At 50.9% G+C, this 16,771-nt stretch overlaps 1 protein-coding gene across 2 annotated transcripts in view; it reads right to left on the bottom strand.

Moving 5' to 3' along the window:
• Positions 1–16,771, bottom strand: part of si:ch73-173p19.1 (uncharacterized) — a 70,590-nt gene that overhangs the window by 17,704 nt on the left and 36,115 nt on the right. For both annotated transcript variants that reach the window (XM_060823935.1, XM_060823936.1), the window contains 8 exons: positions 15,269–15,480; positions 11,568–11,810; positions 8,563–8,661; positions 4,122–4,315; positions 2,555–2,729; positions 2,053–2,209; positions 1,421–1,574; positions 674–785 (listed from right to left, as the gene is read on the bottom strand). In XM_060823935.1, coding sequence (XP_060679918.1) covers positions 674–785; positions 1,421–1,574; positions 2,053–2,209; positions 2,555–2,729; positions 4,122–4,315; positions 8,563–8,661; positions 11,568–11,810; positions 15,269–15,480 — 1,346 coding nt within the window. The remainder of the gene's footprint in view (positions 1–673; positions 786–1,420; positions 1,575–2,052; positions 2,210–2,554; positions 2,730–4,121; positions 4,316–8,562; positions 8,662–11,567; positions 11,811–15,268; positions 15,481–16,771) is intronic.

Genomic DNA, 16,771 nt, shown 5'->3' with positions numbered 1-16,771 from the left:
GGTTCCCAGGCCCCCCAAGTCCCTCCTCCCTACCTTTTATCTTAGCCTGCCTGGCACACTCTCCTCATTCCTGATGAAGGGCCCTGGCCCGAAACGTCGAATTTCCTGTTCCTTGGATGCTGCTTAACCTGCTGGGCTTTAACCAGCAACACATTTTCAGCTCTGATCTCCAGCATCTGCAGACCTCACTTTTTACTCGAAAATTCTAACAAATTGCCAAGTTATGGTCTGAGCTGCCTGCTTACGCATGTTTTGAGTGGTCTGGCTGAGTCCATAACAAGAGTGCGTGAGAAAGTGAAAGTGAGAGAGAGAGTGAGAGAGAGAGAGAGAGAGAGAGAGAGAGAGAGAGTAAGTACGAGAAAGAGTGAGAGAGAGTGCGAGAGTGAGACAGTGAGAGAGAGGTGAGAGAGAGAGAGAGAGGTGAGAGAGAGAGAGAGGTGAGAGAGAGAGAGAGAGGTGAGACAGAGAGGGTGAGAGAGAGGGTGAGAGAGAGGGAGTGAGTGCATGTGCATATGTTGGGTGTTGAGTGGGCTGGTTGGACAGAGCTACCAGACTGCTGTGGGGAGGGGCGAGGGATGGCAGACAGTGGAAAGTTGGGGCGGAGGAGCTTGGCAGTGAGGTGAGGGGGGGGCACTTCAGATGGATGTGGGCAGGTGTGGGAGGGGCCACCTACCTCGGTCGGTGATCCGTGTGTTGCTCAGGTTAACTTTCAGCAGCTGTTTACAGTGCAGTAGGCCGTGACTCACAACACTGTCCCCGACACACGTTGATGCTAAACTCAACACCTACCAGAGAGAACAGGTATACAGTGTCAATCACTATGGCCCCAGCAGCAATGCAGGCAGCTCACCCCCCTTGCCACCATCACCCCCTCCCCCCCACAAACCACCTCCAATCCCCATCACATATGCTTACACCCATCCCCTTCACATCCTCCTCCGTCCTCTCTCCTTCACCCTCTCCATCACCTCCCCCAATTCCCCCACCTCAGAGAGAGAGGGTGCATGTAGTCAGAGGGGGGTGTAGGGTGAGCAGTGAGGGGTACATGGGGGAATGGCGTGATAGGGGGATGGCATGCATGCGTGGGGGGCGGATGTGTTTGTGCGTGTGAGAGAGAGAGCCCACAACCTGTGCGTGAGAGCGTGTTTGTGTGTGCGCGTGCGTGTGTCTGTGTGAGTGTACGTGTCTGTACGTGTGAGCATATCTCGTGTGTGCACGTGTCTGTGTGTATCTGTGTGTGTGTGTTTGTTTGTGCGCGTTCGTGTCTGTGCGCGCACGTGTGTCTGTGCATCTGAGTGCCTGTGTGCGTGTGCGCCTGTGTGCGTACATCCGTGCACGCGCGTGTGTCTGTGCATGCGTGTGTGTGTGTGTGCATCCGTGCGTGTATGTGCCTGTGCGTGTGTTGAACTCTGTTCCTGACCTGTAAACGAGGCAGGTTCCTGATGCACTTGGCCACCCCTTTGCTCCTGACCCTGGTGCGGTCCAGACAGAGCTCCTGGAGGTTCTTCAGAGACTGCAGGTGAACTAACCCTGCATCTGTTACCAAAGTGTTACTCAGGGAAAGCTTCACCAACCTACACAAGCAGATGGCAGGATTAGCGAGCTGCTCCCCGAGCACAACACAAAACCTTTCAAATAAACTCACAGCAAACACACCATCCCACAAATGTGTACATTCACCACACCCACACACCAACCTGCGCAGACACAAGCCACACACACACCCAACCCCTCTCTCTCACACACACACACACACACCCCTCCAACCCCAAACACTCAACACACACACACAGACACACACACACACACACACACACACACACACACACACACAATGGGTAAGAATGTTCGAGGTGGCACCAGCTGGTGATCAGGACAAAGGTTCCACAGTCTGACCAATAAATCCTTTGACGTTCTCAGGCCAGATCAGATATTCCCACATTCCAGTCCCCTTCAGCCCGGTGTAACCAGGGTGGAACCAGGGAGTGTTCAGACTGGCTGTGGCAATTCAGAGTGGAGAAGGGTATGAACAACAAACAGGAGAAGGCTTACCGCTGCAGCCTGCCCAGGGAGCTGACGCCTTGGTCTGTGACCTGGGTGTAATCAGTGAGGTCGAGCTCAGTCAGTCGCTCCAGAAAAGATAGGAAATGGATTCCAGAGTCGCTAACCGTCTGTCTGTCTGGGAGCTTCAGGTGAGTCAGATTCAGACCTGCAGCAGCAGAGGGAACCATGTGAATATTTACAATAGTGCACTGGTAACACCAGAAACATTTCTGCAATAAGTGAGGTATTTTAACGTACTGCCATCAGAGCCTCTATACATATATAAACACACTCTTTCTCCTCTTTTAATCTGGAAGGAAAGCTCCCTCTACACTGTCCCCCATCACACACTCCCAGGACAGGGACAGCACGCACTGAGATACTGAGATAATAGCTGTGTATTTGGGGTGAGGGTGCCTCATCAGTTCAGCTGATGTCAGATTGTAACAAGCCAGGGAGAGTTGAGAGTCTGTTACTGCTCAGTTGGATCTTGGTTGAGCCACCAGCAAACCTGAGATAATCTTCAGGGTAGTGTCTCCATTGAGTGCGTGCAGTCCTGAGACACTCAGTGAGGACAGAGTCGGATGAGAGCTGAGGGCCTGCAGTGAGGTCTCTCTGATGTCCAAATTATCCAGGTACAGGGTCTGTAGAACTGGCAGATCCTTCAGCGCTGACACATCACACACCTGCAGGTGGAGAAAGAGAGAGAGAGAGAAATAGCACAACATGGAACTGGGCACATGTTAATGCAACCTCCCAGCCCTGTACCAATATACATGGGCAAACACACAACATAGGAAACATGCAGTACTCCACATCACACATACCCACCTCGTGCCCACACACCCACCACCCACACAAACCCAACAGCCACCCGCCACCCACCACCCACACCCACCCACCATTCTACACACACACACCCACCCACCATCCCACACACACACCCATCCACAACCACCACCCCACATCCACCTAAAGAATACACACCCACCACCCACACATACCCAGCCAACACAACCCCCACACCCCCAACGCACACCCCTACTCAACATAGCCCCCACCCACACACCCACAAACTGCCACCACACACACACACTCCCCCCACCAACCACAGACACACCACCCACACACCCTAACCCACCCACCGAACACACCCCCCCATTCAACACAACCCCCACAACTACACACATCCACCCCTCACCCAACACCCCACAAACACACACACACCCACCACCCACCCATCGAATACACACTCACCATCCACACACACCCATCCAACACAACCCACTCCCCCACTCCTCACCCACACACCCCACACCCACACCCACACATACACACCTACCTCACCCACACCCACCCACCCCATTCACACCTACTACCCACAGATCCCCTCAAATTCTCCCTGCCACACATACACCTCCCCCCACACACCCAGCCAAACCCCATCCCCAACACCACTTAACATTTTCAGGTTTTCATGAATGTGTACACAGATGACACACACAATTACCAGTGCCCCCTTCCCAATATTCATTTCGGAAAGGTTTGCGAAGTGTTTCACACAGCACGTGATAAACAATCTCGACACTGCAGTGCGCAAGGTAAAATACGGAACTCTGACCAAACGCTTGGTCAAAGAGATGGGACTTACAGAGCATCGGAAAGCAGAAGAAAGACCAGGGATGGGGTCAATATTGAGGTGGGCATCACAGAGTTTGGAGGTTAGGCAGTCAATAGCACAGGGAGGCTAGAGGTGGCGCAGTGTAGACAATGCCAGGATTACAGGGGGTGACAGAGATAGGAATGGGAGAGGTCACAGGTCACACATACAAATGAGACCCTCAAACCTCGTTCCAAACTCCTGAGTGTGCCAACTGTCTGAGATGATCATAACTCTCCGCTTTTTTCACCAAAATAGACAGAAGGATGGGATGTGGTTTCTTCCAACAGTCCAAAAGAGTTACAAAGCGTTGGAGGGTAATGAGGAGCTACGAACAGATCAGGCTCAGTGTGTGACCTAACACTGCTCCTGCGGAGACCGGATCAGAGTGCAGCATTGTTGGTACAGACACACTGACCTTGGTTTGTCTGAGGCTCAGGAACCGGAGCTGTTGGACACTTCTGGATAACACGGTCAGTGTTCTCTCCGTGATGCCAGTCTGATTCAGGCTGAGATGAACGAGTGATGCACCAGCACACACCAGGTAATCCATCATACCTGAATCGCTTACTTTGGTCTGGTCCAAGACCAGATGAGAAAGACACTTCAGACCTTGAAAACAAAGAGATATGGAACAAACTGTCAGGTACCCAAACATATCCTCACGAACACTGTACACTGGGTGACTATCACACTGAGATATACACAAACACTGTACACTGGGTGACTATCACACTGGGATATACACAAACACTGTATACTGGGTGACTATAACACAGATATACACAAACACTGTACACCGGGTGACTATCACACTGAGATATACACAAACACTGTACACTGGGTGACTATAACACAGATATACACAAACACTGTACACTGGGTGAATATCACACTGGGATATACACAAACACTGTACACTGGGTGACTATCACACTGGGATATACACAAACACTGTACACTGGGTGAATATCACACGGGGATATACACAACCACTGTATACTGGGTGACTATAACACAGATATACACAAACACTGTACACTGGGTGAATATCACACTGAGATATACACAAACACTGTACACTGGGTGACTATAACACAGATATACACAAACACTGTATACTGGGTGAATATCACACTGAGATATACACAAACACTGTACAATGGGTGAATATCACACTGAGATATACACAAACACTGTACACTGGGTGACTATCACACTGAGATATACACAAACACTGTACACTGGGTGAATATCACACTGAGATATACACAAACACTGTACAATGGGTGAATATCACACTGGGATATACACAAACACTGTACAATGGGTGAATATCACACTGGGATATACACAAACACTGTACAATGGGTGAATATCACACTGAGATATACACAAACACTGTACAATGGGTGAATATCAGACTGAGATATACACAAACACTGTACACTGGGTGTCTATCACACTGAGATATACACAAACACTGTACACTGGGTGAATATCACACTGGGATATACACAAATACTGTACACTGGGTGGCTATCACACTGGGATATACACAAACACTGTACACTGGGTGAATATCACAATGAGATATACACACACACTGTACACTGGGTGGCTATCACACTGGGATATACACAAACACTGTACACTGGGTGAATATCACAATGAGATATACACAAACACTGTACACTGGGTGAATATCACACTGGGATATACACAAACACTGTATACTGGGTGACTATAACACAGATATACAAAAACACTGTACACTGGGTGGCTATCACACTGGGATATACACAAACACTGTACACTGGGTGAATATCACACTGGGATATACACAAACACTGTACACTGGGTGAATATCACACTGAGATATACACAAACACTGTACACTGGGTGACTATAACACAGATATACAAAAACACTGTACACTTCGTGGCTATCACACTGGGATATACACAAACACTGTACACTGGGTGAATATCACAATGAGATATACACAAACACTGTACACTGGGTGAATATCACAATGAGATATACACAAACACTGTACACTGGGTGAATATCACACTGGGATATACACAAACACTGTATACTGGGTGACTATCACACTGAGATATACACAAACACTGTATACTGGGTGACTATAACACAGATATACACAAACACTGTACACTGGGTGAATATCACACTGGGATATACACAAACACTGTATACTGGGTGACTATAACACAGATATACACAAACACTGTACACTGGGTGAATATCACACTGAGATATACACAAACACTGTACACTGGGTGACTATAATACAGATATACACAAACACTGTACACTGGGTGAATATCACACTGAGATATACACAAACACTGTACTCTGGGTGACTATCACACTGGGATATACACAAACACTGTATACTGGGTGACTATCACACTGAGATATACACAAACACTGTACTCTGGGTGACTATCACACTGGGATATACACAAACACTGTACAATGGGTGAATATCACACTGAGATATACACAAACACTGTACACTGGGTGAATATCACACTGAGATATACACAAACACTGTACACTGGGTGACTATCACACTGAGATATACACAAACACTGTACAATGGGTGAATATCAGACTGAGATATACACAAACACTGTACACTGGGTGTCTATCACACTGAGATATACACAAACACTGTACAATGGGTGAATATCACACTAAGATATACACAAACACTGTACACTGGGTGACTATCACACTGAGATATACACAAACACTGTACACTGGGTGAATATCACACTGGGATATACACAAATACTGTACACTGGGTGGCTATCACACTGGGATATACACAAACACTGTACACTGGGTGAATATCACACTGAGATATACACAAACACTGTACACTGGGTGAATATCACAATGAGATATACACACACACTGTACACTGGGTGGCTATCACACTGGGATATACATAAACACTGTACACTGGGTGAATATCACAATGAGATATACACAAACACTGTACACTGGGTGAATATCACACTGGGATATACACAAACACTGTATACTGGGTGACTATAACACAGATATACACAAACACTGTACACTGGGTGGCTATCACACTGGGATATACACAAACACTGTACACTGGGTGAATATCACACTGGGATATACACAAACACTGTACACTGGGTGAATATTACAATGAGATATACACAAACACTGTACACTGGGTGAATATCACAATGAGATATACACACACACTGTACACTGGGTGGCTATCACACTGGGATATACACAAACACTGTACACTGGGTGAATATCACAATGAGATATACACAAACACTGTACACTGGGTGAATATCACACTGGGATATACACAAACACTGTACACTGGGTGAATATCACAATGAGATATACACAAACACTGTACACTGGGTGGCTATCACACTGGGATACACACAAACACTGTACACTGGGTGAATATCACAATGAGATATACACAAACACTGTACACTGGGTGAATATCACAATGAGATATACACACACACTGTACACTGGGTGGCTATCACACTGGGATATACACAAACACTGTACACTGGGTGAATATCACAATGAGATATACACACACACTGTACACTGGGTGGCTATCACACTGAGATATACACAAACACTGTACACTGGGTGGCTATCACACTGGGATATACACAAACACTGTACACTGGGTGGCTATCACACTGGGATACATACAAACACTGTACACTGGGTGAATAAAGAATATGCTGATGTTAATTCCAAATTCTGCCTCATGTTTGAACCCTGACAGCAGGTTCCCAGGGATAGATTAATGAATTAGCCTTAGCCTCCCACCCTGTCGCCCCCCCACCCCACCCCATCCCGAATCGCTGACCATTCTGAAGACATGCTGCCCACTGGTGGAAGGGCATTCCTCCCCCCACTGCCATCTTGAGAAATCTCTCTGGAGCAGTTGAGAACAGTTTCCCGTGAAGCATTTGATCAGACTGAGGCCGAGATGGAGAACGTTGTGCTGGAATTGAGAAGCAGGATGGTATGGTGCTGCTGCTGAAATCAGAATGTGCCTCTCCAGTTAGCATGAGATTCCAACGTGACTGACCACATCCCACAGATAGGGGATTTACTCAAATTCTGGTCCCAGCTCAGTGGGAGGAGACCACAGCAGGCTGGCGCAGAGCACGGATCGGGAACCAAAGCCCAGAGAGTGAGCGAGAGAGACAGAGAGGGGAAGGTAGACCAGAGAGAGAGAGAGAGAGACAGAGAGAGAGAGAGAGAGAAAGACAGAGAGAGAAAGAAAGAGAGAGAGAGAGAGAATGAGAGTGAGAGAGAGAGCGAGAGAGAGAGAGAGAGCGAGAGAGATCCAGAGCAGAAACAGGGAACACTGCCCAGAGAGAGAGAGAGTTATCCAAAGCAGGGGGTAAGGGGTCAGTGTAGAGCAGCAGAATTTTTGCCTGTCCATAGATTAAGGGTGCCAATAAAGTGGAACTAAAGTTTACCGTCTGATCCCTCAGTGCCATCCTTACTGTAGTGTGCTCACATCAGCCGCTCTGCCTCCTGACAGCGTGCTCCCAGGTAATGACCTTCACTAGTCACCACTGCATCCCTGTTAAAACCACGCCATGTGAAATGGCCCGTCCATCCCTCATGTTGGGCCCCCAGAAGTGTCCTTGTGCCCTCTTTGAGACCAGCACTGCATACTGACACCCCCTCTGCCCCCATGTAAGGAAGCCCAGAATAAAGCCTTAGGCTGGTAGTGACCCACAAGGCCAGCACAGTCAGATACCCCGAGGCTGTGGGACTTGGAGACTGACCTTTCAGACTGCACAGACAGCGGTCAGTGAGCTTCACACAGGCTGCCAGGTTCAGCTGCTGCAGTCTTTGTAAACTCGAAAGCACCTCTAGGCCGGAATCTAGAACACACAGAAACACAAGAGAAAGAGAGAGAGAGGCAGTTCCATTAATTCAGCTGTGGCAAGCTCCATCCTCTCATCAGCTCAACAACAACCACAGGCACAGAATCCACATCTCAGTCTCAGTAGTTGAGGGAACACCACACTGTCGGAGGGTCAGTGCTGAGGGAATACCACACTGTCGGAGGGTCAGTGCTGAGGGAATACCACACTGTCGGAGGGTCAGTGCTGAGGGGGTGGGCACTGTCAGAGGGTCAGTGCTGAGGGAGAGTCGCACTGTCGGAGGGTCAGTGCTGAGGGAGTGTCGCACTGTCAGAGGGTCAGTGCGGAGGGAGTGGGCACTGTCTGAGGGTCAGTGCGGAGGGAGCACTGCATTATCAGAGGTTCAGTGCTGAGGGAGCACTGCACTGACAGGGGGGGGGGTCAGTGCAGAGGGAGTGCCACACTGTCGGAGGGTCAGTGCTGAGGGAGTGGGCACTGTCAGAGGGTCAGTGCAGAGGGAGTGCCACACTGTCGGAGGGTCAGTGCTGAGGGAGTGGGCACTGTCGGAGGGTCAGTGCTGAGGGAGTGCCGCACTGTCGGAGGGTCAGTGCTGAGGGAGTGGGCACTGACAGGGGGGGATCAGTGCAGAGGGCGTGCCGCACTGTCGGAGGGTCAGTGCTGAGGGAGTGCCGCACTGTCAGAGGGTCAGTGCTGAGGGAGTGCTGCACTGTCAGAGGGTCAGTGCTGAGGGAGTGCCGCACTGTCAGAGGGTCAGTGCTGAGTAAGTACTGCCCCTCAAGTACATTGTGGTGGAAAGGTCTGGGAGAGTGCCTTCCCCCGCTGCGTCTCTGTGGCAGCTGCCCCAGGCTTTAAAGCAGTTCTCAGCAGGTAGTCCTCCATCTTGGAATATGTCAATCTGCAACACTGGCTCGCGGTCAGCCCTTTGCTCTGCAAGACCACGAAGGCTCGCACAGACCAAAGAGCCTCTTTCACTGAGTCAATGGTCTTCCTAGCGCAATCGATGCTTGCCTCAACATCAGGGAACAGCCTGTAGCACAGAGCCCTGTCTCACTGAAATGTTCAAACCACATCTCACTCTCCAGCCAGTCTTGCAAAGTCACATTACAACGGAGATTTAAGACAGGCCCTGTAGCACTGGGACCATCTCCAGGGCAGTGTGTGGAAAAACCGAGAGTCTAGGCAAGTATGGACTGACAGGAAGGACTCCTCTCTCCACCAGACAGGCCCTTTCTTGGTCCTGCGATGGCCTGATCAAGTCGATGTTTTACTGGATTGTGAGAGACTCATCAAACAGCTCTCAGGCCAGTCACTGCTAATCACAAACTCTCAGTGTAGCTGGGAAATAACCAGGTACCAGCATCCTGACACACGCTGGGTAATGCCAGCCCCTTTCCCCTCCTGATGTGTTGGATCAATGGAGTAAACAAGTAAACTCATGCTCCAACACCGTGACATCTGGGGCTCCCTGGAAATGTTGAAGCTGCAGTATATCTCCCAGGTTCTAGGTGGCAGCAGCAAGCTGTCAACTCCAACACACCATTCCCAGCAATTACAGGGACTTCTGCAGCAAGAGGGGTCAGGAGAGGACTGCAGGTCAAACTGCCCTCTGTGACTATTCCTTACTCTGAAAAGTGGAACAGAGCTTAATCCTCAACAGTGCTAGTTGAACCCATTAGAACAGCATTTATTTCCCATTTCAGTCAGCACTTCAGAGTGAACCACATTGCTGTGGAGCTGGAGTGACATGTAGGTTGGCATTACTGAAACAGATGGGTTTTCCATAATTAATAACAGTTATTAGATTCTAATCTAGAAGCAAAATTAATTGCAGACTTTTACTGAATTCAAACTCCATCAATGACAGAATTTGAACCTGGGGTCCCTAGAACATTACCTGGATCTCTGGATTATCAGAGCTGAAAGTGTGTTACTGGAAAAGTGCAGCAGGTTAGGCAGCATCCAAGGAACAGGAAATTTGACGTTTCGGGCATAAGCCCTTCATCAGGAATGAGGAGAGCTCAGGACAACACTCTCACAAACTCCCCAGCTCAGGACATCGCTCTCACAAACTCCCCAGCTCAGGACATCGCTCTCACAAACTCCCCAGCTCAGGACAATACTCTCACAAACTTCCCAGCTCAGGACAATACTCTCACAAACTTCCCAGCTCAGGACATCGCTCTCACAAACTCCCCAGCTCAGGACAATACTCTCACAAACTCCCCAGCTCAGGACAACACTCTCACAAACTCCCCAGCTCAGGACAACACTCTCACAAACTCCCCAGCTCAGGACAACACTCTCACAAACTCCCCAGCTCAGGACATCGCTCTCACAAACTCCCCAGCTCAGGACAATACTCTCACAAACTTCCCAGCTCAGGACAATACTCTCACAAACTTCCCAGCTCAGGACATCGCTCTCACAAACTCCCCAGCTCAGGACAACACTCTCACAAACTCCCCAGCTCAGGACAACACTCTCACAAACTCCCCAGCTCAGGACAACACTCTCACAAACTCCCCAGCTCAGGACAACACTCTCACAAACTTGCAGAGGACCTCTACTGTTCTTCAACTCATTCCTGATGAAGGACTTATGCCCGAAACGTCTAATTTCCTGCTCCTTGGATGCTGCCTAACCTGCTGCGCTTTTCTAGCAACACATTTTCAGCTCTGATCTCCAGCATCTGCAGACCTCACTTTCTCCTCTCTGGATTATCAGTCCAGCATTATTTCCACTAGGTCATCACCTGCCCTCATTACCTAGATGCCCAGAGAATTAGCTTGGACCGCTGGATCTCAACCCTTGAGGTCTCAGCCCATTGTTAACATGCCTCTATGGGACAGGAAACAGACAGTGGGTACAAGGAGCTGTGGAAGAGTCGAGATTTGGAGCACCACCTGTAATGAGGGGACAGGATGTGAGACTGAGCTGCTTGAGTGACTGGAAGGCACGGAGCTGCCGGAGCAGGTCATTGGTAGCATACGGGTAGCAGTTGAGGACGAGTTTCTGGATCTGGCATCCAAAAAAGAGTTCAATGGATTTGGGCCGAAGCAATCGCTGGTGAACCATGTGCAGGAGGAGGTGTTCAGCAAGCCCAGGAGTCAAACAGGCCAGGCTCCGACTGTACTGCATACTGGGAGCTGCACAAAGACAACAAAACAACAGTGAAACAAGTGGCACTCATTCTAACACACATCAAACATAACGCAGAACTCGTTTCAAGCAGGGGATCATGTACTGCCCTTCCTACTCTGTATTTAACAACATCCTGTCCTGTCCTGGGGTTGTTCGATAGGGATAGTGTGGAGAGAGCTTCACTTTCTATCTAACACTGTGCTGGCCACCTCCTGGGAGTGCTTGACAGGGGCAGTGTGCAGAGAGCTCTATTTTGCTTCGGGATTGAGGAAGATTTTGTAGAGATGTTCAAAATCTTCAGTGTGATGAAGGCAGTAACCCGAGAACCCAGAGAGAGAAGGTGACAGTCATGTGAAACCAATGTGATGGGAACAGCAAAGTTGTGATTTGGGATGTGCTACCTGAGGGAGCGCCGCACTGTCTGAGGGTCAGTGCTGAGGGAGCGCCGCACTGTCGGAGGGTCAGTGCTGAGGGAGTGGGCACTGTCGGAGGGTCAGTGCTGAGGGAGTGGGCACTGTCGGAGGGTCAGTGCTGAGGGAGCACCGCACTGTTGGAGGGTCAGTGAAGAGGGAGTGGGCACTGTCAGAGGGTCAGTGCTGAGGGAGTGGGCACTGTCAGAGGGTCAGTGCTGAGGGAGTGAGCACTGTCGGAGGGTCAGTGCTGAGGGAGTGCCGCACTGTCGGAGGGTCAGTGCTGAGGGAGTGCCGCACTGTCGGAGGGTCAGTGCTGAGGAAGTGCCGCACTGTCGGAGGGTCAGTGCTGAGGGAGCGCCGCACTGTCGGAGGGTCAATGCTGAGGGAGTGGGCACTGTCGGAGGGTCAGTACTGAGGGAGTGGGCACTGTCGGAGGGTCAGTGCTGAGGGAGTGGGCACTGTCGGAGGGTCAGTACTGAGGGAGTGGGCACTGTCGGAGGGTCAGTGCTGAGGGAGTGGGCACTGTCAGAGGGTCAGTGCTGAGGGAGTGGGCACTGTCGGAGGGTCAGTACTGAGGGAGTGGGCACTGTCGGAGGGTCAGTACTGAGGGAGTGGGCACTGTCAGAGGGTCAGTGCTGAGGGAGTGGGCACTGTCGGAGGGTCAGTACTGAGGGAGTGGGCACTGTCGGAGGGTCAGTGCTGAGGGAGTGGGCACTGTCGGAGGGTCAGTACTGAGAGGATGGTGGAGGCAGATTCAGTTACAGCTTTTACTTGACAGCAGGATAAATATGAGAAGGAAAATACATGCAAGGTTCCAGAGAAAAGCAGAGGAGTGGGACTAACTGGGGAGGCACATGTGCTGAATGATCTTCATGATGAAGAAACATAAAAACCATACATCGTAAACTTCAATCAGCCACATGAACATCTCTAGAAAATGTTTCCCCGCTGCCCCAACACTGGGGGGACAGGATCAGAGCATGATGTAGAGTCAAGCCTCCTACTCTTTTAAACTGAAAGGAAAGCTCTCCCTACTCTTCAAATTAAAGTAAAGCTGCCTCAACAGGGTGTCCCCCTATCAGGATTACAGAGAGGAAAGTACCCTCTACTCTCTTAAACTGAAAGGAAAGCTCTCTCTACTCTTATACACAGGACAGCATGAAGCAGACTGCACCATTTCGGATCATTGCTGATTATCTAAAGCACTTGTCTACAGTATCTCCAATTCCCTCAATGTCAACCTCCAGAAATATCTTGTTCTTTTCATTCATTCATGTGATGTGGGTATCGCTGGATGAGTCAGCATTTATTGTCCGTCCATAATTACCCTCAAGGAGATGGTGAGCTGCCTTCTTGACCCGCTATAGACCTACAATGACCGTGGGGAGGCAGTTCCAGGATTTTGACCCAGTGACAGTGAAGAAACGACAATATATTCCCAAGTCAGGATGGTGAGAGGCTTGGAGGGGAATTTGCAGGGGTTGGTGTTCCCATGTATCTGCTGCCTTTGTCCTTCTGGATGGAAGTGGTCCTTGGTTTGGAAGGTGCTGTCTGAGGAGCTATGTGGTTCACTAATGTTCTTTAAAGGGGGGGGAGGGGGAACTGTACCACCCATACCTACACGTGACTCCAGACCCACAGCAATGTCGTAGACTTTTAACAGATCTCTGGACAATTAGAGGCAGGAAATAAAGGATGGCTCAGCCAATGATACCACACCCCATCCTGCTCTCTCTATGGCAAGTATATACTTCCTCAGGAAGAGCCCTTATGGTGCAGAGAAAGTGTCTGTATCTCTGGGAACTCTGTTCTTCCGTCCGGACTGCTTGGAATTCTACCTCCTCAACAATATTTCCCATACTGATCCCACTGGAGCCTTACCATCATTTATATTTTACATTTCTACTTTCTGTTATTACCTTTGTTTCCCTTCAGTCTGGGAGCAAACTTCAATCCAAGCTCACCCTTAGGTTCCTAGCCCCAGCCAATCGAGTTCAAACCTTCGCCAACAGCACCAGCAAATCTCCCTGAGAGAATATTAGTTCTGCTCCTGCCAAGATGAACATGTCCACCTTCCATAGATACATCCTGCCCCTCCATGTGGGGGTCCCTCCTGCCCCTCCATGTGGGGGTCCCTCCTGCCCCTCCATGTGGGGGTCCCTCCTGCCCCTCCATGTAGGGGTCCCTCCTGCCCCTCCATGTAGGGATCCCTCCTGCCCCTCCATGTGGGGGTCCCTCCTGCCCCTCCATGTAGGGGTGCCTCCTGCCCCTCCATGTGGGGGTCCCTCCTGCCCCTCCATGTAGGGGTGCCTCCTGCCCCTCCATGTAGGGGTGCCTCCTGCCCCGCCATGTAGGAGTCCCTCCTGCCCCTCCATGTAGGAGTCCCTCCTGCCCCTCCATGTGGGGGTCCCTCCTGCCCCTCCATGTGGGGGTCCCTCCTGCCCCTCCATGTAGGGGTCCCTCCTGCCCCTCCATGTAGGGGTCCCTCCTGCCCCTCCATGTAGGGGTCCCTCCTGCCCCTCCATGTAGGGGTGCCTCCTGCCCCTCCATGGAGGGGTGCCTCCTGCCCCTCCATGGAGGGGTGCCTCCTGCCCCTCCATGGAGGGGTGCCTCCTGCCCCTCCATGGAGGGGTGCCTCCTGCCCCTCCATGGAGGGGGTCCTCCTGCCCCTCCATGTGGGGGTCCCTCCTGCCCCTCCATGTGGGGGTCCCTCCTGCCCCTCCATGTGGGGGTCCCTCCTGCCCCTACATGTGGGGGTCCCTCCTGCCCCTCCATGTAGGGGTCCCTCCTGCCCCTCCATGTAGGGGTCCCTCCTGCCCCTCCATGTAGGGGTCCCTCCTGCCCCTCCATGTAGGGGTCCCTCCTGCCACAGAACTGGTCGCAATGCCTCCAGCTTTGTGCAAATGTTTCTTTTACAAGACTTCAACAACTGGACTATGACCCAGATTGTGACCTATGACCTGCACTGTAACCTGTACCTCCCTATGACTTGAAAGCACGCCGAGATGAGTAATACACTGAATGGTGCCCTCTCAGCCACCCACATGCACCTGTCATCAGCGCTATGGTGCATCTGGTCGCCATCTTGAACAGTGAGGGCACTGGCGTGGCCCGACATTGCTTCTTCTGAGAGGACGGTGTTGAGGGAGTGGCTTCGTGTTCCCCAGCTCTGTTCAGACGCTGCACAGCAGCCTGGCCAGCAACCGTTGGTAGGTCCCGCAGACTCTGGTCATCGTGATTAGCTGCCTCCTCTTGGGCATCCCTGGGCACAAAGACAACTGGCATCAGTACATCCTGGGAACACCCTGGCTTCATACCCTGGGGACCTTGGGGGGGGGGTCCAGACCCTGGGGACATGGGGGGGGGGAATCCAGACCCTGGGGACATGGGGGAGGGTCCAGACCCTGGGGACACCGGGGGGGGGGGGGGGGGGGTTCAGACCCTGGGGACACCGGGGGTTCAGACCCTGGGAGCCCGGGGGGTTCAGACTTTGGGAGCCCGGGGGGGGGTTCAGACCCTGGGAGCCCGGGGGGGGGTTCAGACCCTGGGAGCCCGGGGGGTTCAGACTGTGAACTCCTATGGTTTCAGACCCTGGGAACACAGTAGGTTCAATCCCGGGATCCAGATAAGTACCCAGTTTGAGGAGACAGTGAGAGGGAGAGTTGGACCTCAGTTTTGAATTGAGTCTTTCATTAGCGAGGTTTGAGAAGGTTTGTAGCTCAGGTTGAGGTTCAGGATGTAGGTTTGCTTGCGAGGCTGGAAGGTTCATTTTCAGACATTTCGTCACCATACTAGGTAACATCTTCCGGAGGCTCACTGATGATGTTACCTAGTATGGTGACGAAACGTCTGAAAATGAACCTTCCAGCTCAGCGAGCAAACCTACATCCTGAGTCTTTTATTCCCATGAAAGACTACTGATAAAGCTAATTTCTCACTTATCTACATGGGAAAATTACACATGGAAATGTAACACTTTTAATTTCAGGCTTCAATATTCCATCAAACACTCCCAGGACAGGAACAGCATGGTGTTTAATCCAGAGTAAACTCCCTCTCCCTGCTCCAGTCAAACTCTCCCAGAACAAGTATGGCACAACTTAAATCCAGAGTAAAGCTCCCCCTACCCTGTCCCCATCAAACACTCCTAGGACTGGGACAGCACGGGGTTAGATACAGAGTAAAGTTCCCTCAACACTGTCCCCATCAAACACTCCAGGATAGGGACAGTACGGGGTTAGATACAGAGTAAAGTTCCCTCCACCCTGTCCCCCATCAAACACTCCTAGGACTGGGACAGCACGGGGTTAGATACAGAGTAAAGTTCCCTCAACACTGTCCCCATCAAACACTCCAGGATAGGGACAGTACGGGGTTAGATACAGAGTAAAGTTCCCTCCACCCTGTCCCCCATCAAACACTCCTAGGACTGGGACAGCACGGGGTTAGATACAGAGTAAAGTTCCCTCAACACTGTCCCCATCAAACACTCCAGGATAGGGACAGTACGGGGTTAGATACAGAGTAAAGTTCCCTCCACCCTGTCCCCCATC

Source organism: Hemiscyllium ocellatum, chromosome 4 (genome assembly GCF_020745735.1).
Source record: "Hemiscyllium ocellatum isolate sHemOce1 chromosome 4, sHemOce1.pat.X.cur, whole genome shotgun sequence".
NCBI lineage: Eukaryota > Metazoa > Chordata > Chondrichthyes > Orectolobiformes > Hemiscylliidae > Hemiscyllium > Hemiscyllium ocellatum.
Note: the sequence above shows the minus strand (reverse complement) of the source record. Positions and strands in the feature narration are given on the sequence as shown.